The 27,110-nt window shown below is 57.7% G+C and overlaps 3 protein-coding genes across 9 annotated transcripts; 2 read left to right on the top strand and 1 right to left on the bottom strand.

The window, feature by feature from the left end:
• The first annotated feature begins 114 nt into the window (after nucleotides 1-114).
• CHRNB1 (cholinergic receptor nicotinic beta 1 subunit) lies at nucleotides 115-9,730 on the top strand. Of its 5 annotated transcripts, none has more exons than XM_048226948.2 (11): nucleotides 115-222; nucleotides 308-447; nucleotides 1,065-1,109; nucleotides 1,620-1,729; nucleotides 1,812-1,920; nucleotides 2,261-2,381; nucleotides 2,706-2,915; nucleotides 5,994-6,217; nucleotides 6,702-6,883; nucleotides 7,207-7,354; nucleotides 7,645-9,730. In XM_048226948.2, the coding sequence occupies exons 1-11, from the start codon at nucleotides 165-167 to the stop codon at nucleotides 7,783-7,785; spliced, it is 1,488 nt and encodes a 495-aa protein (XP_048082905.1). In that variant the 5' UTR covers nucleotides 115-164; the 3' UTR covers nucleotides 7,786-9,730. The 5 variants fall into 5 exon arrangements, with proteins under 5 accessions (XP_048082905.1, XP_044247614.1, XP_026376619.2 ...); XM_044391679.3 differs by having other exon boundaries at nucleotides 6,699-6,883; XM_026520834.4 differs by having other exon boundaries at nucleotides 2,234-2,381.
• On the bottom strand, nucleotides 9,293-25,129 carry ZBTB4 (zinc finger and BTB domain containing 4). 3 transcript variants are annotated; one of them, XM_048226946.2, is made up of 4 exons: nucleotides 25,017-25,129; nucleotides 16,096-16,165; nucleotides 14,545-15,653; nucleotides 9,293-13,895 (listed from the first exon to the last, which is right to left on the bottom strand). In XM_048226946.2, the coding sequence occupies exons 3-4, from the start codon at nucleotides 15,642-15,644 to the stop codon at nucleotides 11,933-11,935; spliced, it is 3,063 nt and encodes a 1,020-aa protein (XP_048082903.1). In that variant the 5' UTR covers nucleotides 15,645-15,653; nucleotides 16,096-16,165; nucleotides 25,017-25,129; the 3' UTR covers nucleotides 9,293-11,932. The 3 variants fall into 3 exon arrangements, with proteins under 3 accessions (XP_048082903.1, XP_044247613.2, XP_048082904.1); XM_044391678.3 differs by lacking the exon at nucleotides 25,017-25,129 and adding an exon at nucleotides 24,298-24,396; XM_048226947.2 differs by lacking the exon at nucleotides 25,017-25,129 and adding an exon at nucleotides 23,408-23,720.
• Nucleotides 24,307-27,110, top strand: SLC35G6 (solute carrier family 35 member G6). The gene is made up of 3 exons (XM_057311242.1): nucleotides 24,307-24,396; nucleotides 24,512-24,682; nucleotides 25,956-27,110. Exons 1-3 carry the CDS (start codon nucleotides 24,307-24,309, stop codon nucleotides 27,108-27,110), a joined length of 1,416 nt encoding a protein of 471 aa, XP_057167225.1.

The following is a 27,110-nucleotide window of genomic DNA, read 5'->3' as shown; positions in this document are numbered from 1 at the left end:
GTGGGTGGCGGGCATTGGCAGTTGCTTGGGGCGGGACCAAGTCCCAGGGGCGGGGCGGGTGGGCTGGCGGCTGCCCCCCAACGACAGGTGCACATTCCTGGGCGCCTCGTCACTTCCCCTGCGCTGGCGAACCGAGCGAACTCACTGAGCAACGCGGCCGGGCTATGACCCCGGGAGCGCTGCTGCTGCTGCTGGGGGCGCTGGGGGCGCCGCTCGCCCCGGGTACGTCTGGGCCTCAGGGGGGCAGTGACAGGGCCAGGGGTCGTGGCCGGACAAGGTGGCTTCACTTCGTGCTCTCCTCCTCCAGGCGCCCGCGGCACGGAGGCGGAGGGCCGGCTCCGCGAGAAGCTTTTCTCCGGCTATGACAGCTCCGTGCGGCCGGCGCGGGAGGTGGGCGACCGTGTCGGGGTCAGCATTGGCCTCAGCCTGGCGCAACTCATCAGCCTGGTGAGGGCGCACGCCGGGGTTGAGGTTGGGCCCGCGGACCGGCTGGGGGCGTGGCTTTGGGCGGGGCGAGAGTGAGGGACGTCTGGGGACGGGGCCTGGGGCGTGGCCAGGCCGGGACATGGACGGGCCGTTAGCAGAGATTGGGTCGAAATCGGACCAATGGACAAGCTGTGGGCGTGGCTGCTGGTCGGGCCGGGCGTGGAGCCGGGTGGGGCGAGGAACGCTGAAGTGAAGCCCTGGGCTGCTGGTCGGCTGGGGGGCGGGCCTTGAGGCGGGGTCGCAGGCTGGGGCGGAGCTTGGGGCCGGGCCGGGTCGCGAAACAACGGCGGGCGGAGATTCAGGGTTGGGTGAGTTACGGGCTGTGGGTGGGGCCCGGGACGGAGCGGGGTGGAGGGCCGCGGGGGTGGGGGGGCGGGTAGGCGGACTGGAAGCTGGATTGGCTGGCGGTGTAGACCGCCGGAAGTTTCTTAGATAGAGGCGGGGCTTAAACCAATGCAGCGTCTAGGAGGCGGGGTTTGGACTCAGAGAAAGGGGTTTCCAGAGAGAGCTTGACTCGCCGAGCCCCTTCCATTCTCTCTATTCATATCACCTCTACCCTTTAAACTTTTCCCTTCTAGAACGAGAAGGATGAGGAGATGAGCACAAAGGTGTACTTAGACCTGGTATGGAGACCCCACGGGGTGGGAGAGGGCGTCCCGCTGCCTTTCCAATTTCCTCCAGTGTCCGGGCAGTAAGATTATTTCTTGCATCACGACCTCAGAAAACATAACGGAAACAGAAGCTTCAGAGACAGTACCTATCTTTACTATGAGAGTTGCATTCCACACATTTCTTATTCTAATTTTTTAAACACTGTCTTGGGGCCACTAATTTGATTCCCGACCCACTAAAGGGTCGCGAACCGCAGTTTGAAAAACACTGTTTTAGTGGCTAGCTAGTGCAACCTCCTTATTTTTACAGACTAAAAATCTGGGGCTTGGGGCGAGGGAAGGGGAGATTAGCTGATGGGGTCCCAAGGAGTAAAAGTGCAGCCGGAATCAGAACCCCGACTTCCAGAACCATAGCCCAGGCCGGTCGGTTCCCTCCTTGCACTCCTTTCCCGCTTCCTCCGGACATCCCACGTCCCCCCCAAGCTCCAGCCCCGGACAGCCCCTCAGCCTCTGCTTCCACAGGAGTGGACGGACTACAGGCTGAGCTGGGACCCCGCGGAGCACGAGGGCATCGATTCCCTCCGCATCACGGCTGAATCCGTGTGGCTTCCGGATGTGGTGCTCCTAAACAAGTAGGATCTTCCCCAAGAAGGGGAGGTGGGCGGGGCCTCGGGAGGGCGGCCGATCCCGACTGAGAAGGTCCTTCACCCGCAGCAACGACGGGAATTTTGACGTTGCTCTGGATTTAAACGTCGTGGTGTCCTCCAATGGTTCCATGCGCTGGCAGCCTCCGGGCCTCTACCGCAGCAGCTGCAGCATCCAGGTGCCCGGGCCTCCGCTGGGAACCCTGCCTCTCCCGAGACACTGACTCCGAAGCGCCTCCCGTCCCTCCTCCATTATCCCGCATAACCCTCCCATCGCTCCCGTCCTCCTGATTTTGCGTTGTTTCATCTTCTCTGCCCACTGTCGCTGACTTGCAGTTTCTCAGTGACCTCGCTTCCGTAGCCCACGGCCTCCCCTAATAACCTGACAATGCATCTGTGACCCTACTTCCCTGTGACCTGCCTAATGACCTCCCAACGCCCCCAGCCCGGAACAGCCCTCTGGCAGCTCTGGTGACTCCCCACTCCATCCAGGTCACCTACTTCCCCTTTGACTGGCAGAACTGCACCATGGTGTTCAGTTCCTACAGCTACGACAGCTCCGAGGTCAGCCTGCGGACCGGCCTGGGTCCTGATAAGCAGGAGCGGCAGGAAGTGCACATTCACGAAGGGACCTTCATTGGTGAGTGGGCATGGCTCCCACGTCATGGGCTTCACGATTTCCAGTTTCCAACAGGCTGATAAAGACCCGCCTTCAGCAATGCCCAGTACAACCCTGTGGGGTCGGCAGGATAAGTGGGACTCTCTACATTTCGCAGATATGGAAATGGAAACTCGTTCACGTTCATCAGAGATGGGCTGCCCAGCCCAGTGTCCACAGCTGGCACCTTATCGCATCAGCCACTCTCGGGTCTAGGATGTGGCAGAGCAAGCCATATCTGGCAGCAATAAGCACAGGCCGCACCTCTTTCCTCCCCTCTCTTTCCTCCCCTCTCCTTCCTCCCAGAGAACGGCCAGTGGGAAATTATCCACAAGCCTTCTCGACTAATCCAGCCTCCAGCGGATCCTAGGGGAGGCGGGGAAGGACAGCGGCAAGAAGTCATCTTCTACCTCATCATTCGCCGGAAGCCTCTCTTCTACCTGGTCAATGTCATTGCCCCATGCATCCTCATCACTCTCCTGGCCATCTTCGTCTTCTACCTGCCGCCAGATGCAGGTAAGGGAGGAAAGGGCCGGCAACCCTCCTTCTGAGCTTCTTCCTGTCCACCCTGAATCCTGGCAAGGTTTTTCTGCCAACCCAAGCCATCATGGATTGCGCTTCAGCAATCTTGCCCAGGTTTTCCCTTCAACCAGAGTCTTCTCATGGGATCCAGGTTTTCCCTCCAGACCCAGGCTCGGCCTCCCCTCTGCTGCCCACTTCTCTCCATCCCGGTGCCCCTGAACTGTTTCCTTCAGAATCCTAAGATCTCATCCTTGGAACCAACAACTCCTGGGGTTAGAAAACTCTCCCTTTCCCTTTCCCCATTCCTGGTATCTTCCCCACCCCACTCCCCCTTTTTTTTCCAGACACCTACTAGTCCCTTGGAGATTCTCTTGGAAATAATAGCAACATTTCTCTAGGAGGCATCGTAATGTAGTTACAGAGTAACCTTGGGCAAATTCCTTCTTATGTGTCCCTAACTAATAGGATTATTTTGAGGATTAATTGAGTTAATAGAACTATGCCTGGTACCAAGTAAGTTCTATGTAAGTGTTGGTATTATTTTTACTAGTTTTGAGCACTTGTTATAAGTAGTACAGTTAGCATGTTACATACATTAGCTCAATGCTTTTTTTTTTAAGATTTATTTATTTATTTTAGAAGGGGGGAGGGGCAGAGAGAGAATCTCAAGCAGACTCTGAGCTGAGTGCAGAGCCAGACACGGGGCTCAGTCTCCTGACCGAGAGACCACGACCCCAGCTGAAATTAAGAGTCGGACCCTTAAGCGACCGTGCCACCCAGGCAATCCTACATTAACTCAATTCTAATCTTTAGGACAACTCTGTGAGCGAGTACTGAATTGTCTTCCCGCTTTGCAGAGGAGGACAAAGAGGCCGAGACAGTTTAAGTCATTTCCCCCACATTACAGTTAAGAGAGACGTAGTGTCGCAATTCCAACTCTGGTTGGTGCCAGTCTGATTCAGGGACTGAAATCCTTAACTGTGGTATTTAAAGTATGCTTTCCTTCTGTCTGGCATCGAGTTCTCTGTCTCGGGAAGGAAAGCGATCTAGCTCCAGAATGCACTTCCAACTGTAACTTCTACTTCCTCCCAGAGCAGGGCAAATCTTGGAACCCAATATTATAGGACTTAAGTAGAGCAGACCATAAAAGTTTTTTATTTCGATACCTTCCTTGAGGAAGTTTGAGGTGCCTGCTTTTATGCCACAGGAATAATCAGCCACCTGGCATATCCTTACATATTTTGTTTCATTTTTAGATCCTTCAAATTGCTATTTAGTTCCTAAAAAAAGCTACAAGGACTTGTCTGTTCATTCATGCAATGATACTCTTTTAGCGTCTATAATGTGCTTGGCACTGGGAATACATCAGTGAAGAAAAGAGACAAAAATCCTTGCCCTTGTGGAGTTTACATTCTAGTGGGGAGACAGTCAATGAACAAAGTAAATAAATCTATTAGATAGTATATTAAAAGAGGACAGGTCCTAAGGAGGACAATAAAAGTAGGAAAAGTCCTTAGGAAGGATAAGAATAGGGGTGGGGGTTATAATTTAAAATAGAACAGTCAGGGGGTGCCTGGGTGGCCCAGTTGGTTCAGTGTCCAACTCTTGATTTCTGCTTAGGTCATGATCTCAGGGTTGTGAGATCAGCCCCACCACAGGCTCCATGCTGAGCACTGAGCGTGGAGCCTGCCTAAGATTCTCTCCCTCTGCCTCTCTCCCTCCCACTCTAAAAAAAAAAAAAAAGAGAGAGAAAGAAAGAAAGAAAGAAAGAAGAAAGAAAAGAAAAGAAAAGAAAAAAGAAAAAAGAAAAAAGAATAAACAAAAATAAAATAGAACGGTCAGGGGGTCAGGGACCCCTGGCTGGCTCAATCAGTAAAGCACGTGACTCTTGATCCCGGGGTTGTGAGTTCAAGCCCCACCCTGGGTGTAGACATTACTTAAAAATAAGATCTTAAAAAATAAAATAAAATAGAACAGTCAGCGAATGCCTCAATAAAAAGGAAGTATTTGATCAATATTTGAAGGAAGAGTTGAAGGGGGTGAGAGAATGACCCCGGCAGATATCTGGGGGAAGAATGTACCAAGTGGAGTTACCACTTGAACGCAAAGACCCAGAAGTGGGAGTGAGCCTTGCATATTCAAGAAATAGGATAACTGAACAAAGGAAGCAAGAGAAAAACTGTAGGAGATAAGGTCGGAGAGATAATGGGAAGAAGGCCTTGTCAACCACACTAAGGACTGGCTTTTATGCTAAAGAAGATGAGAAGCCACTGGAAGGTTTGTTTTTTTGTTTTTTTTTTTTAAGATTTTATTTATTTATTCAACAGAGATAGAGACAGCCAGCGAGAGAGGGAACACAAGCAGGGGGAGTGGGAGAGGAAGAAGCAGGCTCATAGCGGAAGAGCCTGATGTGGGGCTCGATCCCAGATCGCCGGGATCACGCCCTGAGCCGAAGGCAGACGCTTAACCGCTGTGCCCCCGGGCGCCCCGCCCCTGGAAGGTTTTGAGAAGAGAAGTGATACGATCTGATTTACATTTTAACAGCATCAATCTGGCTGCTCTGTTGAGAACAGTCAGCAGGGGGAAATAGGGTGAAGCAAAGAGGAGGCCTTTATAATAACTCGGGCCTGAGGTAATGGTGCTTTATACGGATATATTTTGAAGGTACAGCCAGTAGCGTTTGCTATGGATTGGATGTGGAATGAGAGAGAGAGGAGAGTTGAGAATGACTGACAGGGTTTTGGCCTGAGCCCCAGGAAAGATGCATTTGTCATTCGTGAAATGGGGGAGCCTGTGGGAAGGGTTGGTGCTCCGGGCATTAGGATTGGGACATGTTAAATTCGAGGTGTCTGTTGGACATCCAGGCAGAGAGGTTAAATCAGCAGGTGGCTATAAATCTGGGGTTTAGGAGAATAAGTCTGGGCTGGAGGTATAATTGTAGGAGTCATCTGCATGCAGTTGGCCCTTCCAAAAGCCTGTCCTGGTGTGGGCTGGGAACATGGTCACTGATGATGCCATGGAAATTGCCTTCTGGCAAAGCCTAATCCTCTGCCTTCCTCTCTGCCCTGCAAGGAGAGAAGATGGGGCTCTCCATCTTTGCCCTGCTGACCCTTACCGTGTTCCTGTTGCTGCTGGCAGACAAAGTTCCTGAGACCTCCCTGTCTGTCCCCATCATTATCAAGTACCTCATGTTTACCATGGTCCTCGTCACTTTCTCAGTCATCCTCAGCGTCGTAGTCCTCAACCTGCACCATCGCTCACCCCACACTCACCAAATGCCTGCTTGGGTCCGACGGGTAAGGTGTCCTCCTCCGACCTGTGTTTATCGTCAGTCCTAGTATCTGTTTTTGGGGGCAGGTAACACTTCTGCAACCTCCTACCAACTTCAACCTTCCCTTTCACAGAGCTGAGGGGGAATTACAACTCCTGATAGAATGTTCTAGTGCCGAGGCCTGTTGGGTGTTGTAACGTTGTGTAGCTAATTTTACCCTCCCGACACTGTCATGTCATAGATTCCATATTTTCTTCGTCAATGCTGCCCATCCCGGGACCCAGGGAAACATTCTCAGGGTCAGGTCCTATCAGGGACGAAGCCCTCCTAACTTTTCTTTCCAGCCAGGACGCGCCTAGCAACCCACTTAGGAGCTCTTGAGGCTGTGCGGCTCGGAGGGACGTGCGCAGGCATGCGCGGGGATGGGCCGGTGGATGGCAGCCGCGGGCTGCTTCCCTTCCGGTCTGAAAGCATAAGAGCCCCTGCCAACACTCCTTTCTACTCAGCAGATCTTCATCCACAAACTCCCTCTATACCTGGGTCTGAAGAGGCCCAAACCTGAGAGAGACCTGATGCCGGAGCCACCTCCTGTAGCCCTCAGGGATTCTCCCGGAAGTGGCTGGGGTCGGGGAACAGATGAATATTTCATCCGGAAGCCACCGAACGATTTTCTCTTCCCCAAACCCAACAGGTAGTACCTACTCCCCATCGCCTACAATGAAGGGAGAGAGGGAACTACAGTTCCCAGAAGACTGTGCAGAGGCAGGCAGCTTAAGGTCCCGGAAGATGCCTTTGAGCATCATGGGAATTGTAGTACCCATTCCCACCGCCTGCTGTGCCGAAAGGCGGAAACTAAACCGTAGAGAGATGGGAGGACTTGCGGAAGGCTGGAGAGATCGCCGCTGGCGGGGACAGCCTAAAGGGCCTTCTCACGTTTTGAAAACTGACAAGAGTGTTGGAGGAGGGACTCGGGACGGAGCCTGGAACTTGGGCAAACTGCCCCGCCTCTTCCAGGTTCCAGCCTGACCTGTCTGCCCCGGACCTGCGGCGACTTACTGATGGTCCAACCCGGGCTGTGGGCCTGCCTCCCGAGCTGCGGGAGGTCATTTCCTCGATCAGCTACATTGCTCGCCAGCTGCAGGAACAGGAGGACCACGACGCGGTAAGTCCAATGACGGTGGAGCAGGGCAGGGCCTGGGTGGCCTTGGCTCCACCCGCAGACCCCGGCTCCGCCCCCAGCACCCGCTCTTGTTTTTGATTGGAAGCTTGCCTCCTTTGGTCCCGCCCCCTGTTTTCCGACTGGTTTTTCGCTCCCTCGGTCGTCCGCGGTTTCGGTTTCCTCGGTCCCGCGGCCCGCCCCTGTCTCCGAGCCGTAGGACAAGGGCAAGGGTACAGGGCAGGCCTTCCGTGGGGGTCTGGAGCTCAGGGACAGTTTCCTCTGCCTACCCCCAGCTGAAAGAAGACTGGCAATTTGTGGCCATGGTAGTGGATCGCCTTTTCCTGTGGACCTTCATCATCTTCACGAGTGTTGGGACCCTCGTCATCTTCCTGGACGCCTCGTACCACTTGCCCCCTGCCGACCCCTTTCCTTGAGGACAGAGGGCCAAGATGCGGGTCCTCGGCCAGCTGAACTGAGAGTTGGGCAGTACTCTCAAGGCCTATACCTTTCTGCCTTACGACTCCACTAGGAGTCCAGGCTTCCCACATCATTGCCTTTCTGGGGAGAGCACCAAAGGGGGACGGGGCTGACGGAAGCTCTGGGTCCCACCAGAAGCGCACTATCAGTTTGTTTATTCTTTGGTTTCTAGAAGTTCCTTTGGATATCAACACTAGGTTACCAACACTAGAATGGAAAAAAGAACGAGAAGTAGACTGTATGCCCTAGGAGGGCAGGCACTGTATCTCGTTCGCTGTAATATCCCCAGCACCTGGCCCAGGTCCTGACTTATAGGATAGTGGGTGCTTAACATTGTTGAGTGAGTGAGTGGGGAATTTTTTCTTCCTGGAAGGAAATACACGTTAATAGTGCTTATGTTTGCATGTTGGGACTAGTGGTCATTCTTTTTTATTTTTCTGTAATTTATTGTTTCATAGTAAGTATTATCCTTAGGATAAAAAAAAAAGTTACTTCTAAAAGGATGCATTTGTACTGAGGGGGGAAAGAGCACTTTAAAAAACCTTCATGTCGGTCGCAGCTTTGGTGCTCAAACTTCGGATAAGGTACTAAACACTCAGCCTAAGATTCCACGACTGTAAATGAAGCTAAGAATAGTATCTGTCCCCCAGTCTGAGGGTCATATGAGAAGATGGGAGCAAAAGCTCTACGCAGGATACATCAGAGGTTGCAAACTGGTGTGTGTGTGTGTGTGACCTATGTTGTTGGCCTGCACAAGTTCTAGTGTGAGTTAGCTACTTTGAAAATCTGGACATTGCACAGAGAAATCTGGATTTCTGGCTTCTCTTGGGGAAAAAAAAAAAAAAAAAAAAATAGAACTACGGTAACACCGGGCCTGATTCCCCTGTTGGCAGCAACCTGCTAGTGCTGGTGAGTGTGGCGGCCCGCCCTGGTCAAGGTATTTGTACCAGAATTCCCCAAAGCCCCCACCCAGCTGGCCGCTTGGCTCATCTTACTTGCCCATCTCTCCATAACAGTAGACAAAATCAAGGGGAGGGGTGGGGAGATGAGGAGTTGAAGGTAATAAAAGGCTAGGAGTGGAAAAAGAAAGGTGGTTGTATCTCATGGCCATTGCTCACTTTATGCCCGTTGCTTTTCAATTTGGAGAGTGGGTCGCACCAGGTGTAAGGCGCACGGGACATGAGGATCCTGTGCCCAGCAGGCTGTGCGAACAGGGCTGAGTTACTGTTTCTGCCTGGAGGTCAGACCAAAGTCAGCCTAAGCCCTAGCGGCTGCAGCCATTACAGTGAAGTATGCAGGGCCCCCAAGCCCGCACACCTTCTCAGCTGCCGGAGGCTGTGCCCTCAGAGGGATCATACAGCCACAGCTCCCAGGATCCCTGGGGGACAAGGCAGGCATGTCCCTGTCCAGCCGACCCGCCAGCCACGCAAAGAAGTGCACTTGGCATCCCACTACGGAGCACAGTTTGTCTGTCTTGTTGGTTTATTGGCCTAGAGAGTTGGACACACACACAGATGCGGAGATAAATATTGGTCAGTTTCTCTAAATCGGGGTCCTCACTACGTATAGAGCTACAGTCTGTAGAATTCTAAACCTTGCGTGCTGTGGCACAGAACCAGTGGCCTTTCCACTCCACCATCACCCTTCTCCCCAGGGAACATGGGGAAAGAGGGCACAAACTGACAAGACTTGAATAATTTTCAAAAGACGAAATTGCAAAATCCCAAATTTCCAACGTCTGAAATTCACAATATTCAAGTTCCCCAGCTCGGATACATGTATTTTAAGTCTCCAATTTGCCACAATCTCATTTGTTGCCCAGAACCACCAAATTCTGGAAGCTAGTTTCCTAAATCATATTTTCAAAAAAATAAATGTCTACAATCTCAGTTCTCCCAAAAATGTCCATGGTTTTGGAATTTTGACCTGTTCTGAAATTCAAATCCCCCGGTCCATCCTCAACTCCTTCCGTTTCCTGTGCCTTTCTGCCTCAGAGGAGTGCAGGTTAAGGATATAGGGGAGCTGTCATTACGTCTGCCCCCTGCCTCCAAGGCTTCTGTCTCTCTTGTGGTTCCGCTGTGTGTGTGCGCGTGTGTGTATGTGTGTGTGTGTGTGTGTATATATATATATATGAGTGTATATATATATATATAAAATTTGTGTGTAGAGATATATATATATACGTATTCTTTATTATGTTCTTTTTTCGCAGTTTTTCTAAAGTGCCAGAAACGAGATTTGTGGGAATTTTTTAGTGATTTTTTTTTTTTTTGCATTTTCCCGTTTTAAGCATTTTACCCCCTTAAAAATTGGAACTTGGTACATTCAGTAGGAAACTCTTCACTCGGACTGTGGCCAAGACCAGGAAAAGTGCAAAGAGACAGAGGAGGAGAGAAGGAATGACACTCCTCCATGGTTAACATTCAGGAGCCTGTCAAAAACCTCCCCCTTCCTATAGACTAGGAGGGTAAGAGGAGGCGGGAGGGTGCTCCTGGTCCTTCCCTCAAGCTCACCTCCCTCCAAAAGCCATGATCTTGCCCTTTCAGCCACGAGAGAGGGCAGCCATCTTGGCCCCGGAAAACAGTAGCTGGGATAAAGCTCCCATCTAAATGGTGGCAGCCTTTCCCCTTTTTAAACTGCACTCCTCTAATTCCCATTTATCAGATTTGCTCCCCAAACTGACTCTCCCCTTGTGAGCTGTTCTTTTTTTGGGGGGGGAGGTGGTGGGATGGGAAATGTTCATCCAATCACAGAGTGGGAACGCCCGGTCGTCAAAGAGAATTAGGAGCAAACATTTCTTCAACTCCCCCACTGGAAGGAAACATACAGACCCCTGACCAGGGTTAACTAGTGCAAATTAGGGATTAGGGACTGTTTAAGGTCCCTGCACCCCATCCCTAGGCTGGGATCTTTGGGTGTGGGGAACTGAGTCAAAGATGGGGTGTAAGGTGCTATTCTGGAGGAAAAGTTGGTGGGGATACCCCAAAGCCCACCAAGGGAGTAGGATGGTTCCCCAAAAACCACCTGGAGTGAATGGTGAGGGAAGCAACACTGGGGAAGATGGAGGTAAAGGTAAGGATGGGAGGTCATGTGCAAATCTTGGGCTTACCCACCCATCCAACCCCCATCACTTTTCTGGCTATTTGGTCTAGTCTGGGAGAAACCATCAGGAAAAAAAAAAAAAAAAAACGGAGAAAGTAGATTCCCTTCCCCATCCCATATGGAGCTCCTCCCTCCTGGCCCCCAAATCTGATTTAGCCCAGAAGAGGCCATAGGTAGAGGCAGGAAGAGGTGCAATCTACTCACCTCTTTGCCTTGGAAGAATCTGGGGCTCACTGGATTTGGGGGTCAAGACAGGGCCAAGATTAGTGCTGCCCTGGGCTGGGAAAGTGCTCAGCCGTGGAACAGATGGGTAGCCCTCCCCCAACACCTCCCTGACCTGGATTGGAAGAGGCCATCTCCAGAGTCTAGGAGAATGAGGAATATGGAAGATCCGAAGGCATGGAAGCCAAGGAAGGCATGGCATCTTAACGTGAGGAGACAGGGACGCAGAAACCCACCCCTGGGAAGAATGGGAACCAAAGCCATGCTCCCAGATGGGCGGGTGTCAGGTATCACAATGGTCTGGTCCAGGCCCTGGGCCACGGAGAATGGAATGTGCTAGGAAGCATCTAGGCAGGGGCTTAGAGAAAGCTTCAGAATGAGGGGAGGTCACTAGGTGAGAGAGATGGTTTCCCCCCAGGTTTACGAATCAGGAGGGTGGGTTAGACATTCAGAGCTGGTGGGGGCCGTGAGTAGAGATTCATATAAGTATATTGCTCAGTTGCCCCGAGGGCTGGAGAAAGGATGGGAGCTGGCCCTGCCCCTCATGGAGGCCATTCCCTGGAGGAGAACTGAGAGGGAAACCACCCAAGATCCCTTCCCAGGAGATGGGAAAACTACAATCTCACACAAAGCAGCCTGACCCCTGAGCTCCAGGGGCCCCCAAGTCCCTGCACAAGAGTGTGGAGGGGCTCCCAAGGGGCAGGGAAGCCAGGGAGCTGGTAGTGGCAGGGGGTTCAGGGAGGGTGGCATCTGGTGAAAGGGGGGAGGTGGGCCCAGAGCTCACCCCACATCTCCCTTCTGGGTTCTCTCAAGCCCTGCCCTTTCCCCTTCTCCCTTAGGGGGAACTGGTGGAGGAAGAATTGGGGGAGGTGGGGTTGGGGGAGTAGGGGGTGCTGCTTGAGGATTGACTGCGTAGCCAAAGACCCCTGGAAGGAAGGGAAGGGCCCCCCCACCCTTCTCATCAGGTAGGACCATGTTAAGAGCAACCGGGAGAGCGGCCAGATTGCTGAAGTTGTAAGGGTAGGCGGCAAGGAGCTGGGGGCCATAGACGAGCGGGTAGGGCTCTGGGTAGAAGGTGACTTTGGCAGCCCCCATCCCCTCCACGCGGTCCCCCTCCCCTGCCCCCACCGGCCCCTCGCTGCCAGCTTTCCCCCTCCCACCACTAGGTTCCCTGCCGCTCCCAATCAGAGCCAGTGGAAATTCCTGCACAGGCGGATATGCATAAGTGCCCCCTCCTGCCACCAGCGGGGGCTCCTCACCCCCTGAGATGACAGGGTCCTGGAGAGAGGCGGCCTCGGAAGCTCCCTCCGCAGCCGCTGCGCTGCCGCCACCGGCCTCCCCGCTGGACGAGGAGACTTGCATCTCCTGGGGGGCCTCCTCCTTGACGTCCCCGGCCCTGGTGCCAGCGCTGCCCTTGGAGTAGGCGATGACGGGCGTGGGGGTGCCCCCGGGCCGCTCGGCCGCGTGCCTCTGCCCGTGGCGACTCAGGGCGGCCGCCGTCTTGCATACCTTGGCGCAGTGCGGGCAGGCGAAGCGGCTGGAGGGCCTGCGGCCGGCGCGGGAGCCGTGCGAGCCCCCGCCGTGCGCCTCCTGGTGCTTCCGCAGCTTCCTCAGGGTGGCGAAGGTCTGGGCGCAATCCCCGCAGCGGTGCCTCCGCTCCGCCCGGGCCCGCCCCGCGGGGCCCTCGGCCGCCGGCGCGTCCTCCCAGCTCCTGCGCTCCGGCTTCTGTCTCCAGCGCGGCGGCCGGCGGCCCCGGGGCAGCGCGCCGCCCCCGCTGCTGCCCGCGCCCGCGGCCCCGGCCTTGCGCTTGGGCTTGTAGGAGTAGTAGGGCCGCCAGAGCTGGTCCTCCCCGCCAGCCCTCGATTCCTCGTCGTCCTCGTCGTCGTCCTCGTCGTCGTCGTCGTCGTCGTCCTCGTCGTCGTCGTCGTCCTCGCTCTCCTCCACCTCCTCTCCGCTCAGCTCCCCAGGACGCAGGTCAGTCTCTGAGATGCGGCGCTTGACAATGGCCTCCTCGCCGATCCGCACAGTGATCTGACACAGTGGAGGTGGGGCCTGTAGCTGAGAGGGGCCCCGGCCAGGCCCCGCAGGGGGACCCCCACCCCCGCCAATCCCGCCGGCTGGCTTGGCCGTGTAGGTCAGAGTCCTTCCAGCCCGTGGGTTCCGGCCCTTGGCCTCCTCCGTGGCTGTGGCCGGCCCTGCGGCTGTGGCCGGGCTGCCCGCTGTGGCCGGGCCGGTTGGTGTGGCTGCAGGCTGAGGGGGGGGTGGTGGGTACTCACGTTTTTTGGGGGGCCTCGGGGGAGCAGTGTAAGTGATGACCGAGGCAGCTTGGGCTCCCCCTGTGCTGGCCGGCCCACCCCCTGCTCCACCACTGCCTCCGCCCCCGTGAACAATGACAGAGGGAGCCGGGTGGGCAAAAGCGATGACAGAGGGTGGGGGGCCGGGCTGGGGGGCAGGTGGGGGTCCGGGCGGTGGGCTGGCAGGCATGGCTACAGGGGCCGGTGTGTTGAGGCCTGGAGAGAGGGGGGCCTCGGGGGCTCCCTGGCTGTAGGTCTTATAGGGCCGCTTGGCTGCCCTCATGGGGAGCAGGCGGTACAGCTTGAGGGTATTGAGCTTGGGCTTGTAGCCTCCATTGGGTGTCTTCTCACTGGCTAAGAGGCCGGGGCTAATGCCATGGAAGGCTCGCTGGTGGGTCTTCAGGTTATAGTAAGTGACAAAGGTCTCCCAGCAGAAGATGCACTGGTACCTGGGCCAGGACAGCAGGGGATAGGGTGGGGACAGAGACAGCGGCGTTAGCGGCTCGAAGCCAAGGCCTCAGCTCCCATGTCCTCCACTCAGACCTACGACTCCCCCAGCCGTGCGCTCACCCTCCTTTCATGCTGCTTGTCCCATCCTGCCAGCCTCAGGAGAGGTACCAGTGCTAGCTCAGGGCCCCCCACTGGCTGGTCCATCTGCGAACCGGGAATAAGCACACGGCTGGCCTAACCCACGAAGCCTTCCTCTGAAGCTCCAATGACACAACGGGGGAAATGCCTCATGAGCAGGGCCGTTCACGGAAAGACACCTTACAGCTCCCGGCCGGCGTGCCTGCGCCTCCCTCCCCCCACCGTCTTTTCCTACGCGGGCAACTTCCTCTTCCCGCCCTGGCCTTCCCCACAGCACCGGCGACCCCGGCACCCAGAGGTGCTAGTGAGCATTGGCGATGGGAACCGAGGCTGGAAGGGAGGCGGCTGCACCAGTGACGGGGAGCAGGGGCGAGTGCGCCAGTGCGCTGGTCTCCAGGCGACTTCCTGGGCCCCACACTCTGCCCACTCCTCCCCTGTCTTCCCCCCTCTGGGGTCCCTGGTGCCCCGACTCCTGACTGCGCCCCCGCCTCCGGCCCCCAGGCCACTCACCTGCGCTCCCCAGTGTGCCACACCTCATGCTTGGTTCGGTACTCCGCCAGCGCGAACACCTTCTCGCAGTAGCGGCAGGGGTACTTCCTCCGCCACGAGTGCACGTTGCTGTGCCGCTTCAGGCTGGACAGGGTCACGTAGGAGCGCTCACAGGCCGCGCACACGTACAGCACGTGGCCGCCCACCACCTTCACCACGTGCTCCGGGCCGCCTCGGAAGCCCACCGGGGTGGGCAGGGCAGAGGCATCCACTCCTGCGGGGCCGCTGGGGCCAGAGCCCCCAGATCCCAGCCCCGCAGACCCCCGAGTGCCGGCCCCCCGGCGGCACTGTGCCTCGTGGGTCTGCAGCCGCTTGGGATGAATGAAGCTTTTTCCACATCGCGGGCAGGGGAGCGGCCGCCGGGACAGGGGGGCCTGCGAGTCAGAGGCCTGGGCCTCAGCCCTGTCACCCTCCCACTCCCCGGCTGGCCTCGGCCCAGGCCCGAAGCTATCCTCTTCGGGCTGCGAGGTGGCCATGGGGGCTGGGGCAGGAGGTACCCAGGCATCGCCTCCCTCCCCCAGGCCCTGCAGGCGGGAGATGCCCAGACGCCGCCCCAGAGCTCCTATCTCTGCCACTGCAGCCCCGTCCCCTCCACCGCCGGGTAGAGCAAGCCGGGCACTGTAGATGAAGTTGAGGACATCAGAGAAGGCAGCTGCTGGGACCCCTGGCAGCTCCAGGACCCGGGGTGGGGAGGAAGTGGGGGGTGAGGCCGGAGCGGGGGAAGAGGAGGAAGAAGAGGAAGAGGAAGAGGAAGAAGAAGAGGAGGAGGAGGAGGAGGAAGAGGAAGAAGAGGAGGAGGAAGAAGAAGAGGCAGCTGTGGTGGTGGCTGGGTTGGGGGCAGGGCCCCCAGTAACTGGTGGGAGGGGCAGTGGAGCTGAAGCAAGCAGGGCCTCTCTGAAGAAGGGACTCGAAGCAGCCAGGACACTGCGGTGAGCAGGGAACTTGGTGTCTCCAGCTATGAGGGTGACGTCACAGAAGAGGCCTCGGAGCCGCTGCTCATTGAGCTGGCGCAGGACAGCGGGGGCATGGGACGGGTCGGTCACCTCTGCTGGGGGGGGCATGGCGCCAGCCTGGACGGGGGAGAAGAGGCCAGGGGAGGACGTCAGAGGCTGGGCGGAGGGGGCGAGGCCTCTGAGATCAGGGAGGTGAGTTGGGAGGGCCTGGGGCGGGGGAGGGGGGCTGTTGGTCAGAGACTGGAGAAAGACTGATGAACTTCCGGCCACAGAAGGCAGGGGTTAACTGTCGCCAGGCTCGTCTGGCCGGCACCCAGCCCTAGCACGTCAAACATCTGGGGCTGGAGGAAGCCAGCGCTAGCTCAGGTCATGATGAAGGTCAAGGGGTCAAAGGTTCCAAAGTCGCAGACCAGAGACGTAAGCAGTGGTCACCTCTCTCCTGCCCGGAGGAGGAGGAAGGCCCCATGACACCTACTGACCACTTCGCAGGGCTCCCCAGCCTCAAAAACCTGCCTCGTGTCCGGTTTCCCCCCGGCTGCGGGCACTCGCGCCGTCTCACCTGAGGGCACAGCGAACATGGAGTGGAGCGGGGGTGGCTCAACGAGTCCCTTCTGCGGGGCCTCTTCCTTCTGGGGAGAAACAAACCGTGTCCTCAGGAAGGGAGTTGGCATGGAAAGGACCCCAGGAGGTGGGGGTGGCACAGCACCTGGGGTCAAAGAGGACGCCCAGGCTGCTCTGCACACCCTGACCCCCTCCCGGGAGCCTGTCGGGTTCTCGTGTAGCCGCGTCTGGCTGGACCTGGGAGGTCACACACGTCACTGCAAAGCCCAGGTCTGCTGGCCCGGAGAAGTACCAGCAGAAGATCATTTGCATGTTTCCAATTCACCTCCACACAACACAGCGGTATAGCTCAATCCCACAGGTCCAGGGAAGCCTCCTGGATCACTCTCAGGTCCCTCTGGCCCAATCTTCGGGGCTCAAAGAAAATCAAAGATTTGCATGTTGTCTTTCATTATAATAGCCTCCTTTACATATCAAAATAGATTTGCTAGAGCTTTTTTATTGGGCTCAATTGCTAGACAGTCAATTTAGCAGAGGACCGACACACACGCTCGCACACACCCCAGCCCCGTAAATCTTGGAGGTTTCTGGTGCCAGGTGACCACCAAAGACCACAGACTGATACACACACGCTAGCTTGCTCCCGTCTCTGGAGGGCACTGGAAAGGCCGCCAGACCCAGCATGAAGAAGCTCGGGTCCCACTCCTTACTCTGAATGCCGCTGGCTTTGGGACTTTGGCTTAAAAAGGAGGAAGGGAAACGCAACCCCTGGCCTCAGCTCTTGCTGGAATGCCCATCCGAAAGGAACAGCCGGTGACCCTGATTTGAGCTGTGGCGGCCACTGCACAGAAAGCCCCTCACAGGGGCGCCTGGGTGGAACAGCGGTTAAGCGCCTGCCTTCGGCTCAGGGCGTGATCCTGGCGTTCCGGGATCGAGCCCCACATCAGGCTCCTCCGCTATGAGCCTGCTTCTTCCTCTCCCACTCCCCCTGCTTGTGTTCCCTCTCTCGCTGGCTGTCTCTATCTCTGTCAAATAAATAAATAAAATCTTTAAAAAAAAAAAAAAAGAAAAAGAAAGCCCCTCACAGCCACTTCCCCTGTGGCGGGCATAGTCAGGACTTTGGGGTCCCGGTTTTCAGCGGAAGATCTGGGTTCCAGAGCCACACAGTCACACACAGCTGGGAATAACAAGGGGGTCTGTTCACCGAGCCAGGCCTGCTGAGCTGAGGCCCCTCTCGTCCACCCTCCAGGAAACCCGGGAACGCTCTCCTTCCCCACGCCCCGGGCCACCCTTGTTCTCTGAGGTACCCTGCAGCGGGAGTTCCTCGTAAATGCCCCCTTCCCCAAAACACCATGCTCTTTTCCCCCTTTATTAGTCCTACCATCTGGGCTGCAAGGCTTCCCTGGCACAGCCCGTGTCTTGTTCCCAGAAAGACTGCTCTTATTCCTCTCCGAGGAGGAGGAAGGTGGTAAAGAGGGGTGCCGTCCAAAAGCTCTAACAGCCCCAACTGCGAGGCACACGCCACTACTGGGTCAGGTGGAGCCCCCTTTAGCTGCTGGATCGCGGGTGGGGCGGGAATCCCGCAGAACGCACTCCCCGCCCAGCTGCCCTGCGTGCGGGCTGGTGTCCAGTTCTGGTGGTAAAGGGAGGAAAGAGGGAGAGGGCTCCCCCACCCCTTCCACGATAGCCCTGGGCCGCCGGGACCCCCGAGAGCCCATACTTCACTTGCATGGCGTCCTCGGCTCCTACTCGAAACAGAGCAACTTAGCTTCCCCTTCATAACGATTTTATTTTTAAATTATCTCTACACCCAACGTGGGGCTCGAACTCACAACCCTGAGGTCAAGAGTCGCGTGCTCCATCATCTGAGCTGGCCGGGCAGCCCAGCTTCCCCATTTTAAACGGACAGCCTGGGTGGCTCAGTCGGTGAAGCGTCTGCCTTCGGCTCAGGTCATGATCCTGGGGTCCTGGGATGGGGGGGGGGGCCTCCAGCTCCCTGCTCAGCAGGGAGTCTGCTTCTCCCTCTCTCTCCTTCTGCTGCTGCCCCTGCTTGTGCTCTCTCTCTTGCACTCTAATAAATAAAATCTTTAAAAAAAAAAAATGGACTGAAGCTAGAAATGCCAGGCAGCTCGCCCAAGGATGTGTGACCAGCTGGTAGGAGGGCTGGGGTCTGATCCGGGGAAGTCTGGCTACAAAGCCTGTGTTCTTGACTGTAACTGTGGCACTCCGGATGGAGGACAGGTTTCTAGCTGTGATATTGTGGACACTGTAGGAAATACGTATATTTGGTCTTCACCCCCATTCCTGACACAGTGCTCCTAAAACTCTTATAATTGCCCAAGTGATGGGGGGCTGGGAGCATCTTTTGTGCTAATATTTGGTCTTTGACCCTGGTCCCTGACACAGAACTCCTAAATCCTCTGGAATTTCCTGGGTGACAGGAGCATCTTTTGTTCTCACTGAGGTGACCTTGGTGGTCTCCTAGAGAGTTTCACGTTGGGGGCTGGTCACCCCAAAGCCCAAGCCATGTTTAGAAGCTCAGGGCTTTCAGCTCACCGCCATCCTCCATGGAGGGGAGAAGGGCCGGAGATTGAGTTAATAATTGATCGTGCCTACGTCATGATGCTTCCATAAAAATCTCTACATTATGGGGTTCGGAGAGCTTCTGGGTCGGTGAACACATTCATGGGCCAGGAGGGCAGTGTATGTACCCCAGCTGACAGAGACAGAAGGGCCTGCACTCAGGACCTTTCTAGACTTCACCATTCGTAGCTCTTCATTTGGCTATCCACCTGAATTATTATATCCATTATTGTGCAATAAGCCAGTAAGCCTAAGTAAGCATCTTCCCCAGTTCTACGAGCCATTCTAGCAAATTCTTGAAGCTGAAGAGGGGCTCATGGGAAACCCCGCAATGTATAGCTGGCCGGGCAGCAGTATGGGAGGCCCGGACTTATGACCAACATGTAAAGTGGGCAGTCTCATGGACTGAGCCCTTAATCTGCGGGATCGGACTGTAACTGCGGGGAGATAGTGTCGGGCTCGAGTTGAATTGTAGGATCCCCAGCCGGTGTCTGAGAATTGCTTGGTGTACAAACCCCCCCGCGTTTGCTCTCAGAAGTGCTGTAGAAAACCAGTGGGGTTTTTTTTTCAACAGCACCCGCTAGGGGCCCACCAGCCCATCTAGTACCTTTTGTGAAAATCAGAAGAAGGGAAAAAAATTCGAGGAGGGGCCCCTTCCTCCGGAGGTAGCAGGCCTGCACTGGGGAGCACAGTGGAGGCTCAGCTCCAGCCCCCACTCCTCCCCTTGGCCAGGCCTGCCCACCAGCTCAGGCTCGTGGCCTTGGTGCCTACTGCCCCGTGGCTGTGTGCTGACCGGCAAGGTACCTTCACAAGGCCTGTCAGGGCTCCTTAGAGCCACGGAGGTCCGAAGCCGGCCTGGCCCTTAGAGATCGCCCGGAAGCACCCTCATCGTGGTACCTGTAACTGCCATTTAGGAAATACTTGTGTCACGAGCACAGTCCTAAGCATTTTATCTGCATCAGTTCATGTCAACACTCAAAAGGACCCCAGCCAGCCACTGTAGGCGCTGTCATCAACCCCACCGTACAGATGAGTAAACTGAGGCTTTCAATGCGCTAAACTCCTCACCGAAAGTGGAGAGGATGCGGTGGAGGGGCGATCTGTGACCCCTTCTTGTTGCGAACCAAGCCGGGGTTTGGACCCAGCTCTCCGGAGTTCAACTGCCCATCACTGACGACTACCCCACTAGGTTTTACGGGAGATGAAGACAGGACTTATGTGACCCTGGGCAAGTTCCCTAACCTGTCTGTATCTCAGTTTCTTTGTCTGTAACGTGGGGACAGTGAGTCCCTCCCGCTTCAGAGGGTTGTCTGCAGAGATTAAATGAGCTGATGACCGGCAGTACCTAGTAGGGTACTTGGTACTTGGTAAGTACTCAATAAACTCGATAGCTCTTTTTATTATCTTGGAACTCAGTCCCGGAAAGTAGTGGGGGGAAGTGGTAGAGAAGAGGAGGCAGAAATCAGGCTTCATGGCAGGTTGGTGGCTCTGTGGTTTTTAGGTTTTTTTTTGTTTTCATGGTTTCCCCACTCTTGACTGGCTACGTGCTCGGGGGGAGAGGGGGTTCTGAGCACCTCCTGCCGTTCCCTCTCGCCAAAATGCTCTTCCTCAGCCCCACGCCTCGCTGATCCACCTCCTTGAAGCTTTGCCTCCAGTCCCCTTCTCCTGGAGGCCTTCCTGGCCGCCCCCACCTCCCTACACTTCCTAGCCCTCTCCGCTCCTTTGCCTCGTTGGCACCTAGCAAAACATATTGTTCACTTCCCTCCAGAATGTAAGCTCTGAGGGGGGGAGGCGTTCACTGCTTTGCTCACTGCTAGCATCGTCACTTAGACTGGCGCCCGGTACGTAATGGGAGAGTTCAAAAATATTTGGGGGAATGAATGGCTCTCCCTCCTTCAAAGTGCTCCTGGGGTCTGTCCACCCTCAGGAAGGAAGCCAGCCTCGGTGCCGGACTGAGCTGGCCAGCAGCTGGGCATGACAAGAATGACGTGACCAAGTCTGGGGCACTCACGCTTTGCCTGATACACTCCCAGGGTTTTGCGTGGATTGTCTCGCCACACGATTTCCCCCGAATGGCCACCCAAAGTTGGTATTTGTACCATCTCAATTTTACAGATGCGAAAACTGAGACTCACAGAGGGCTGTATCCTCCTCAAGGTCACGCAGTGTGAGCACTGGAGTGAAAATGCAGACCCGGGCTTATGTGAACCCACATGCGAAATCTCTTCCCTCTGCCAGACCACCGGATCCTGCCCTGAAGGGGCCTACAGGCGGCCAGTGGGTTACAGAAATCACCACATAAGGTCTCACGTGCTAAGCCCTAACTGTGTCACGTCTGACTCCACCCTTTTCTTCACTCCCCGCGTCCAGCCCTCACCAGGCCGGGTCGGATCTGCAGCCCAGCTTGGGAATGGCTCTGGAAGCCGTCCCTTCAACCCGCCTCTGGCCCCCGAACGAGCTCAGGCCCTTGTTAACACTCGCCTGGCCCAAGGTTATTCCCCTGCCTCCAGGCCTACCTTCCCGCATCTGGCCCTCCACTCACTGAGGGTCCCTGACCCCAGCCGGCACGGGCCGGATGGATGGGTCCTGGGCTCAGAAACCGTCACTGGACCCCACTCAGTTGGGAATAAAATTCAGACTGCTCAGCCAGATATTCAAGGGTCCAGTTCCAATCTTCCTTTCCAATCATGCCTTGTGTTAGGCTCCCTTCCAGCACCGGGGGGGCTCTCCCACCTCAACGTACCCCCAGCCCCCCGTCTTTGCCTGTGCTGCCTCTCCGGCCAGAGACGCAACCTCTCCCAACCTCTTCCCAGACCAAAGCCCTCCAAAATGTAACTCAAATGCCACTTTCCTCTTGGCCCTCCCTGACCCACAGGACAAGGACAATCTCTCCTGTGCCTGGCTCGTCAACACTGGGCGCCCCCACGGCCAGCACCCAGCACCCGACTGTGGGTCCTCACTGCCGAGGCTGGGACTCCCCACGTCATTGTTGAAGCACACTGGTCTGAGATGGACTGTACAGGTGCTAGGTTCTGCAGAAACGGGGGAGAAGCGTGGGGGGGGGGGGGTGCGGGAGCACAGAGAGGCCCGAGGAAAGCTTCACTCAAAAAGGGAGCAGAGCCTGGAAGAGCACGGGAACCTGAGCCTGACTGCCGGGGTTCGAATCCTGCTTTCCCTCTTACCAGCAAAGTGGCTTAACTTCTCTGGGCCTCAGCTGTCTCATCGGAAAAAAGGAGATCATTCGAACACCTCCTTCCCCGGCGTGTTGCAGAGAGTACGTGAACGATCACACATAACAGCATTGAGAACAGCGCCTGGTACCCTGTCCGTGCTCGGTAAGAGTTCGCTGCTGTTGTTATTAGCCAGGCCCGGAGAAGGGGCTCCACGGGGGCTGCCACAGGCGCCCCCCCCCCCCCCCCCCCCGCACTGGAGCTACCTTCCAGGTACATTTTCCATGTGCCACTTACGGCCCTGTTGGAAGACAGGCAGGGCAAGGATTTAGCCCCATTTTACAGATGAGGAACCGAGGCTCCCTTATGGCCAGAACGCCTCAGTTCTAGTCCAGGCCTCCCTCCCTTCCAGCAGCCACGATGCACCTGTTGTGTGGGCCTCACACAGAGGCCAGCAGCCCCCACTCCCATCACACCAGAGGGCCCGGCCACAGTGCCCTTCTCACCCCCCCATGCAGCCACCCCCCCCCCCAGGCAGGCGAGGCGCAGCACACACACACGCGCGCACAGACACAAAGGTGAGGAAAACCTGTTCTGAGCAATCTGCCTAGCGAGCAAATTCCATTCCCAGACCCTTCCACAGTGGCAGGAGCGGCCCAGTGTGCGTCACAGAAGAGCAGGAAAAGCAGAGGTACCGGGAGGGGGGCAGAGAAGAGGGGGAAGCCGGAGGAGGGGACTGAAAACTTCGTGTTTCTTTTTTCCATGTCAGTGACAAGAGTCACACCCGGCCTCTACATAAACATGGCCAAGAAGCCACCCTGTCCAAGCTTAGTTTCCCTGCCGCCGCCAGGCTTCTCCTCGCGGTGACCCTGACGCGCTGGGCAGGCCGTGAGGGGCAAGCACTCAGACCCCGCACGAAGACTCGCTGGGCCGCCCCGACGACACCCAGGCCTCCCGCCTGCTGCCCTTGCTCTGCCCCATATTTATCTCCCTGCCTTCTTCCTCACATATCCCCACAGCCGCCCCACACGGCCACTCAAACGCGTAGAAGGCAGGCACGCACACACGGCTAGCGGCTGATCTCTCGACGCTGAGGCCCACATTGCCCTTGTCACGCCACCTCCCTCCCCACAAGTGTTTTCTGACCAGCTCGCCTCCCAGCCCCACAGCACAGACAGGCTCCCACGAACAACGTCACAAAAGAATCCCACAGAGAATGTTACAGACACACAACCTTGTCCTGGCCCGGCTGCCCACGATCCCATAAACACAACCTGCACATTCCCCCCCGGGAGCCCCTCGCACGGCAGTGCCCACGGCCCCACAATTACCTGGGACACACCCTGGGGGTTTCTCACTTGCCACAGATCCTCCGGACCTGAGTTCTAGACCTGCTCCCCCTGTGCAACTCACCCAACACGCAGACCCACAAACGCAGCCAGCGGGCCGTCCTCGCCAACACCGGGCCACACCTCGGCAGGGCCACAGAAAGGGGACCCAGACGTGACACCTTCCGACCCAAAGGTACACAACAGCCCCCTCCAGACGGGTACATACCCGCAGTACGCCGGTGCCCTCCCTGGCACATACACTGACCATGCCAGCTATGCAGAAACGACCGTTCATAAATAGTTCATATGTGTAAGAGAACACATGCCTGCATAAAACATACATAAAACCACGCATTGGACAAACTCCGCATGGATCGTGCCCTGCTTTCCAGTGAGGACCTGTCACCCAAAGCCACCTCTTGTAATTCTGCCCCACACAACTGGACACCCCTCCATCAGGCTGTCTGTCCCCGTGGCTCAGGGAGGGCCCTACCCGGACCCCTAGCTGCCAGACCAGCAAACGGTGGTGCCCAGGAGAGGTTTACCTTGCCCCACAACACAGCAGGACACCCACAATCTCCGGGACTCACAGCCACAACCCTGCCCCGACGGCACGGCGGCTCCGGGGCCCCTGCTCGCCCTGCGCACCCCGCACACCCCAACTCCGGGGCGCTGGGCGGCCCACCCCTCCCCCTCTCTGCCTGGCTCCTACGCCATCGCCCTCCCAGCAGCTTGCAGCGCCGGCCCGGGCTCACACCCGCCCCACCCCACCCCCAACCTGCCCCACGGGGGGGAGGGGGGCACCGGCCTGCAGAATTAACCCTTCGGGAGGGGAGGGAGCGCGGCCCCCTCCCCGGCCCCAGGCGATCGCGCCCCCGGGCAGCCGCCGGGTCGGACGCCGCACCGGGGCCCCCTTAGTCGCCCCCCAGCGCCGCGCGCGCCTGGAGGCGGGGCCAGGCTCAGCCCCCCGACCCCTGAGCCCCCAGGTCAACCCCAGAGGGGAGCGGTCGCGGCGCGGGCCGCGGCCCGGGCCCCCGCGGCGCCGGGCAGCGGGGAGGGGGCCTGGCTGTTGGCTCCGGTCCGCCCTGGCCCTGCCCGGTTCGCCCCGGGGCCCACCTGACTGCGATGGCGCCGCGTCCGCCAGGCCCGGCTCATCCCCGTGGCCGCCCCCAGCCGCTCCGGTTTCGCCCGCCTCCAGCTCCGGCTCCGGCTCCGGCCCCGGCCCCCCCAGCGCCCGGCCCCGGCCCGGCCCCGCCGCCGCCGCCGCCGCCGCTGACATCATCGGCTCCCCCCGCCCCGGTCCTACCCCCACCCCCACCCCCGGAAACAGTACCCCCCCAGCGCCGCCGCCGCCGCCGCCGCCGCCGCCGAGAGGAGGCCGGCGCAGCGCAGCCGACACCGACGCAGGGCTCCGGGCTCGGGCTCGGGTTCCGGGGCGAGCGCGTCCGACGGCCTCGGCCCGGACCGATCCCGGGACGGGAACCGCGCAGCGCAGAGCCGCGTACGGGTGGACACCGAGCGGGCGCGGGCCTGGCCGCGGCACCCCCGCAGGCCCGCACGACCACCCACTCCCTGGCAAGGGACGCCCCCCCCCCCCGCCCCCTGCACGCCCTTCCCTCGGCGGGGCACAGCGCCCGGAGCACGCACACCCTCTCCGCAGACACACAACATGGCAGGCTCACAGTCCGGCCCAGTGGGACCCGCAGACCCAGGCTCAGCACACTCGCGGGGGTTAGCCCTGGACACACCGCACATAACCACCACTCCGGGCCCCCCACCAGGCTGCGGGCCAGGCAGGCCCCAGCCCTACAGAACAGGCGCACGTAAATGACTACCGGTGCAGATGAACACGCAGCTTGGTACTTTGTCCCCACCGGCAGAAATATCCACATCTATATACTTGTGCGTAAATGCAGAGGCCTTGCTGTGCGCCCCTGGGACACTACCCACAAAACTCCAGGTGGAAGCGCACGCTGAAGAAACACACATTCCTGAAACTCCAGAGGGACAGTCCCAGAGACTCCTCCCTGGTGTTCAAAAATCCAGGAGACGTAGGGCCCAGCCCTCAAAGCTCCTTCCCGCAAAAGCTTCCTGAAATGAGGTGAGACATACATAAACAAAGTAATATAAAGCCAAAGAAGTCTCATTACAGAGCCACTCTGAAAGAGGAAAAAAAAGAGAGAGAAAGAAAATGAGACAAACTTTGGAGCCAGAGACAAACAGAAAGCCAGCCAGGTTGGAAACAATGAGAAACTAGGCCCACCCCCACCTCAGGAAGGTTCCAGGGAAGAACCTCCCACCCCCACCTCAGGAAGGTTCCAGGGAAGAACCCCACTCCCACTCCAACCAGGTCACAAGGGCTGGAGCTCCGAAGGGCCCAGGCCCCCTGAGCCAGGAGTAGAGGAGGAAGTCCAAGGAAAGATGGTGAGTGTGGGGGTCAGGGAGGCATAGCCCCTTTCCCCGTAGCTCCTGACTGCTCCCTTTTGTCTCTTCCCCTAAAACTTTCCCAGCTGTCCTGGAGACACCCACAAATGAAACGCACAATGGTGTACCCACATGTCCCCGGAACCTGTGACATCACACAGACGCCCGGGATCGGAGGCTGCCTCCCCTTCCCCAAACCAACCGAGCACTGCGGAGGTCTTCTTTTTCTTCTCCGCAGAACAGCTTCCCCAGAGAAACACGATGCTCCAAGACCGTTCACCCCCTGCTTCCTGCTTTAGAGGCCCAAGGCCCACACCATACCCCCTCCTCCAGTTTCAGGCCCTTTCTAGCTCCCGAGGATTCTCCTCAGCAACACCGCCCGCCCTCGCTACTGTCCCATGAGGTCCCAGACCCCAGCCTGGCATTCGGCCGACCCCGGGGCCCCTGGGGCCATGGCTGCCCTAACGCCCCAGCTCCTTTCTCTCTCACAGGCTGGCAGTCACCCCTACTTCAACCTGCCTGACTTCACCCAGCCATCGCCGCCCTCCACTCCGCCCAGCCTCCCCTCGCACCAGCGCTGCCGGCCCTCCGATGCCACCAAGGGCCTGCTCGTGGCCCTGCTGGGTGGGGGCCTGCCTGCTGGCTTTGTGGGCCCCTTTTCCCGCATGGCGTACCAGGCTTCCCACTTACCCTCGCTGGAGCTGCTTATCTGTCGGTGTCTCTTCCACCTCCCCATTGCCCTACTACTGAAACTGCGTGGCGACCCACTGCTGGGACCTCCCGATGTCCGGGGCCGGGCCTGCCTCCACGCCCTGCTCAACGTCCTCAGCATTGGATGCGCCTACAGTGCGGTTCAGGTGGTGCCTGCTGGCAACGCAGCCACGGTCCGCAAAGGTTCTTCCACCGTCTGCTCTGCCCTCCTCGCCCTCTGCCTCGAGAGCCAGGGTCTCAGCGGCTACGACTGGTGTGGTCTGTTGGGCAGCACCCTGGGACTAATCATCATTGTGGGACCTGGACTAGGGACACTGCAGGAGGGGACGACGGGCCTCTACACCGCCCTGGGCTACGTGCTCGCGTTCCTGGGTGGCCTGGCATTGTCGCTGGGGCTTCTGGTCTATCGCTCCCTGGACTTCCCCTCTTGCCTACCAACAGTGGCCTTCCTGTTTGGCTTGGTGGGGCTGGTGGGCTCTGTGCCAGGCCTCTTTGTACTGCAGACCCCTGTGCTGCCCAATGATCCTCTGAGTTGGAGCTGTGTGGGGGCCGTGGGGATCCTCGCCCTGGTCTCCTTTGTGTGTGTGAGCTATGCAGTCACGAAGGCCCACCCCGCCCTGGTGTGCGCCGTCCTGCACTCCGAGGTGGTGGTGGCCCTGATGCTGCAGTATTACGTGCTCTATGAGACCGTGGCGCCTTCCGACATCATGGGAGCAGGGGTGGTGTTGGGCAGCATCGCCATCATCACCGCCCAGAACCTCAGCTGTGAGAGGGAAGGGCAGGTGGAGGAGTGA

This window comes from Ursus arctos, unplaced genomic scaffold (assembly GCF_023065955.2).
Source record: "Ursus arctos isolate Adak ecotype North America unplaced genomic scaffold, UrsArc2.0 scaffold_14, whole genome shotgun sequence".
Classification (NCBI taxonomy): domain Eukaryota; kingdom Metazoa; phylum Chordata; class Mammalia; order Carnivora; family Ursidae; genus Ursus; species Ursus arctos.
The sequence above is the reverse complement of the archived record's forward strand: the minus strand, read 5'-3'. Positions and strand labels throughout refer to the sequence as shown.